At 36.3% G+C, this 5,477-nt stretch overlaps 1 protein-coding gene across 1 annotated transcript in view; it reads left to right on the top strand.

Moving 5' to 3' along the window:
* The window catches only part of kdf1a (keratinocyte differentiation factor 1a), a 28,653-nt gene extending 24,102 nt beyond the window's left edge, over positions 1 to 4,551 (top strand). Inside the window, exon 4 of the mRNA XM_056475344.1 lies at positions 4,438 to 4,551. Within this exon, the coding sequence (XP_056331319.1) occupies positions 4,438 to 4,490 (53 nt within the window). The 3' untranslated portion in view covers positions 4,491 to 4,551. The remainder of the gene's footprint in view (positions 1 to 4,437) is intronic.
* Positions 4,552 to 5,477: the final 926 nt, after the last annotated feature.

Below are 5,477 nucleotides of genomic sequence, written 5' to 3'. Positions count from 1 at the left end.
GTTTAGCTTCAAGTCCAACTATTTAAAAATATATAAATCAAGAAGCATTTTCTAGACAAACAAAAAACATACTGTACATAAAATACAAAATAAATATAATAACATTTATATCTAACAAGTATTTTCTAGAGTATAGTCACACATATATTTATATACACAATATTTTCTTGATTTGACAGCACTACCTGAACATGTTTAAAATCCTGATACAGTCACAGGCCTCAATAACACATGCAGATGATAAATTATAATACAGACTCAACATTGCATGATCCTTATGAGAATATTGCGAATGCACACACTGCGATATCGATATTGTGCATCTCATCTGCCAGTTTTCTTCTCATAAAGCGTGTCTGCCGGGCCTAAAGCTCCTGACAGCAAAGCATCTCACTTTACAGGCATTTCTGAGTGCCTTCTCTTGCCTGCGGGCACTTTATGAAGCATTTCACCCTATCAGATCTCACCCGAACCATTCCTCACATAATACTGTGCTCTTATTATGTAACGCGTCTCATTTTTCGGTGCAATTGTTGCGTTGGAGAATCTGTGAGGCTGAGCTTTACACACTAAATAAGCATCTCTGTTTTTTTGTGTAAGAGAAGTTGTGTACTGAATTCTGAGTGTCTTGCATTTCTTTTACCATCTATGATGCCTAGATTTAATGCTTTGCAAAAGAAAAAGTACTTGTGCTTGTTGCCTGTGTATTTATAGTCTTGTGTTCAGAAATAATGAGTCAATTTAAGTGAGTTTTTCCTTAAAATGAGCTAAATAATCTGCCAATTGTGTAAGTAAATTAATCCTGTTTTTGGTTTGAAATGGGTTTGTTTTATTTGCGCCGCTGGCAGATTATTTAGTTTGTTTTAAGGAAAAACTCATCGTCTAAGCGTTAGTGTTTATTTTCAGCACCTGTAGCAGTGGCGGATCTAGGGGTTTTTAAAAGCAGGGGCCAAGGAGGGACCACAGTTTATAGAGGGGGGAGGGGGGGCAAGTTATTCAATTAGTGCTTGCACTATATGTTTAGAACATATGACTCTTTTTGACCTATTAAAAATACAGTATACTGTAGTAAATTGTATTCCTGGATGATAAAATTGGTATTGATATTTATTGATCGAACACCATTCGAAGTTCGGTATGATGTAGGGTTGGTCGATGTTGACCAATTTGGCTTCGTATGATGTCTAATGTGAAGCATTGTGATGGATTATGGCATCGTCTTTATAGGAGTTGGTGAATTAATTATTTGTAGCCTACCGTTTCAACTCCCTGACCCACATGGTCTTTGTTTTACCCATAACCAAATCATAATCAAATAAATATAAGTTCATAGAAATGACTACCTGTCAATCACTTTTCCCGCGGGACTCTGGCATGAATAGGCAGAGTGATCTGTGTCGGTATCATGGCGTCCACAAACTTGGTTGGTAATAAAGGTGCACAACCAACATGAACCAACCAACAGCATCTGAGGTTTAGCTACAATTACTAAGGACAAGCGTGAAAGAGAAAGACTGAAGCAGTGTACTGACGCTGTGACACGTTACATGATAGATTCAAAAGACTGAAGAGTCGTTAGATGAAGAAAGCGATATACAAATAAAGGGGAATTGAATTGAATTGAATTGAAGGACAAGATTAATTAAAGATCTACTTTAACCACTATAGTGAGACGCCATCCAGCAGGACATCCTTGATAAACTGTCTGACATGCACTGCTCTCTGGCTGACTGACTGCTGGAGCTCAGACGCGCTCATACGCTGCAGTGCATGACAGAGTGTGTGTGATGTGTGTTTATAGTATTATCAGTGGTATAGTGTGGATCGAGGGCTGTTCAGAAATGCTAGTGTGGATGTGGATCATTTTAAAACTAAGCTGTATTAGAGTAATGAAGCCTGAGTGTGTATTTTTCACGAGCGGATTACTGCTGCAATGGGGGCGAGGCGGAGAATCACAATGCCGGCTCATCATCGTGATGTCTATCGCCATCGTTAATGGATGATAGCATCGTCTGTTGACCCAACCCTAGTATATAGTTTCGGTATGAAGCGCTATAGTTTTAGTAAAATGTTTGCTGAGTGCGCACCCTGGAAGCAGTGCCAATAAGCTTAGGGTGTAAGTTTGTCATTTCCAATGGAGGCATGCGACTTGCAAGATGCGCATTTGGGAGCGACGCGAACATGGTGTGCAAGTGGCACACACGTGAACCGCGCACATTTTCCAGGCGCTCCTAGTTGAAAACATATCAACTTTTCTGAATGACGCGAGCGCACCACGATTCATTAAAATAGAACTAACCAATCTGCTTCACACTTTGTATGGAATATAAACATTTCAGTAATAATGGCAGGCTAATGACCTCAGACAAACACAGCGCACCCAAACACTGCAGCACTTTTTAGCTTCCTTCATAAACTTGCATCAGAGCTGCAGCAATGCAGCAATAGGGTGTCCATTAGTCATCCTCTAAGAAAACACTTGATGGTGGCCTAGTTACGAGAGACGCCAGGAGAGTGCAAGTGCAAAGCGCATTGTAGATGGTCAAGGAAACCACTCACTCGCACTAGTCACTTCAGGTCAAAATAACAACACACGCGAAAATGAGTGCCGTATAGCAGCAGAGAGGAGATTGTAAATAAAAACGGATGTAAGGATGTCGCCAGAGTGGCTTTTCGGTTTCTTTTCTTGTGCATCCCAGCCACTAGCTCCCCATCTGAAAGAGTCTTTAGCAAAGAGGGTAATGTAGCCATCCAACTTCACAGTCTGTAATGTTCCAGTGTGTATCTGAATAATGATGACTGGTTCCTTTACTTGAAAGCTCAGGTTTGATTGTCATAATTAGTTTTGTTAACAGAGTTTGAGGTTTACTATATGTCATTATTATTCACAGCTTAAAGTTTGCTTTGATTGTTCAGTATTTGCGCATTTATTGTTGTTTATTATTGTTCAGTATTTAACACTTATGCTTATTTTATTATTAAGAGATCAGATATTTGGTTTAAATATTTTTGCTTTTGAATATTTAAATTTACCAAAATTACTAAGGCAAATAGTTTCAATAAAGTGGTTCAATAAAAAAATTCCCAATATTCCTAAATGTATTGTTAAAAAATACTCAATTATTATCGATATCGAATGATATGACACATGATATCGTGATCATTTTTTTTGTTGCAATATCGCCCAGCCCTAATATATATTATATTTAATAATATATATTATTATATATAATATATATTATTATATATAATATATATTATATATATATATTATAATATATAATATATATATAATATCATATTTAGTTAATTTTACATATGCAAATAGCAGAGATATCAGAAAATCATAATTTTACCCGCAGCGTTTCTGTGAGAAAGAAACCGATTGCATCAAATACGGGAGACTGGTGAGTGTAACATGGAGTTAGTAAACACTACCCATTTTAGCAGTCAGAAACAACATATTCATCTATATCCTGCACTCCAAGATCCTTTTTAAGCTTGTTGCATGTGTCATTGAGCAAGATTGTGGGTTTTATCTTTTTATTTTTTTAACAGACAAATATGTTCCCAATAGCATTCAATATTTTACCTTGAACAGTAAAAATGACCAATTGTAACACCAGCACCAGTCAAGAATGCATGATTATACAGTGCATGGCATATGAGTACACCTCTCACAAATCTCTCTTATATTCATATGTTTAATAAGAAGCTCTACAATATTATATTTGTGCATATACATTAGATTAGCCAGTACTGAAACCAAATCTGGAGCTTATCTAACAAAATAACTAAAGATAACCCTCCAAAAACTAGTACAGCCACATTTATATGTTATAGAGAAATATTAAATACAAATTTAGGAAAGAGGAAAAATTAAGAGGAGGCATATTTTAGTTGACATTTTGTAGGTTGTAATTAATTTTTGCAATATTTTTCCTGAATTTAATTGTATTATCTTTCCATTTCTAAATATGTTTGGTGACTAAAATATTATTGTAATAAATATATCTGTTTAATAAGTCTGATTTGTTTAAATGCACCAAAACACATTGACTATATTTACTGAGAAATGGAGGAAAATATTCATCTTTAAAATAGGCTGTGCTCAAATATGCTGAGCACTGTATGCTGTCATGGCTTTGCAGTAAATAAATATGATTATAATGGAGGTCAATGGGGTAAAAACACCTCCAACATAACCAAAGAGGAGTCGATCTGTGCGGAGTGTATTGCTGAGCTTTCAAAGCATTTTCACAAAATATGTGTCAAAATAAGGTTTGTCAGCAGAAATCATCACATTTGCTGAAACACAGAGAAAGTTGTGGTTAAATTAAAACTCAATATCAGCCCTGAGTGGATGAAAACGACCCAACATGGGTGTAAAGCATGAACAAACTGTAAAAAAACTACTTTTTTTTCTTTCTTTCACAGATTACTACTCGAGCTCGGCCACAGATTCATCAGGAGCTCCACTGTTACGTTAACACACACACACACACACACACACACACACACACACACACACACACACACACACACACACACGCTGTTCGCTCTGGATTATTACTGCCTAACTAGTGTTGATGTCTGTCCACACACTCCTCTCATATTTCAGGACCGTTTGTGTTCATCTGAATGCCCGAAGACTGCTGCTGTAAACTCACATGTACACAGCAAGAATGCTTCTTACTTTAGAGTTTTTGTCTTGTTTCTAGCCTAAATATCTACAAAGTCTGAAATCAAGAAGCATTTTCTGGACAAGCAAAACATGTTCAGAAATAGTTCAAATGAAGTCAGTTTTTGATTAAACAAGTAAAATAATCTGCCAATGCGGGAAGTGAAATAATCTTATGTCAAAGTGAAAACGAGATTATTCTGCTTCCCACATTGGCTGATTGTTTTACTTGTTTAATCAAAAACTCACTTCATTTGTCTCATTATTTCTGAACACAACTCAATATTTTTATGCTTCTTGATTGAAGAGGTTTTAAGATATTTGTGCTGGAAACAAGGCTGAAACTCTCAGTAAGCAGTATTTATTGCAGTGTAGAGCTTCTGCCATATTCCTACAGAGTGTAATGTTAAACAAAGGAAAAAGAAGAAAGCTATAGAAACAAAACTGATGTGTGATGGTTTCCTCCTGCCCTCGCCAGAAGCCATGCGGAGAGTTACATAATGGACAAGATTCATCAGCAAACCATTGGCATCAAAGGGAGATTAAGTATTGGTTCTTAAAGGGACAGTTCACCCAAAAATTGCATGTAGTCATTATTTACTCCTCCTCAAGTGCACTGTAAACAACTGAAATGAGCAGTTTTCTGTATTTTGGGATTAATTTCTTTTTATTTTTGCTCTGTTTATTTCTGCTTCTGAATTGTATAATGGGATCTTGATCTTTCCTCCAGCAACTTTCAACCTTGAACAGTTTGAGAAAGTGACTTTAATGTACATTGTTTAATAGTTTGCAGTGC

This window comes from Danio aesculapii, chromosome 16, assembly GCF_903798145.1.
Source record: "Danio aesculapii chromosome 16, fDanAes4.1, whole genome shotgun sequence".
Lineage (NCBI taxonomy): Eukaryota > Metazoa > Chordata > Actinopteri > Cypriniformes > Danionidae > Danio > Danio aesculapii.
Note: the sequence above shows the minus strand (reverse complement) of the source record. Positions and strands in the feature narration are given on the sequence as shown.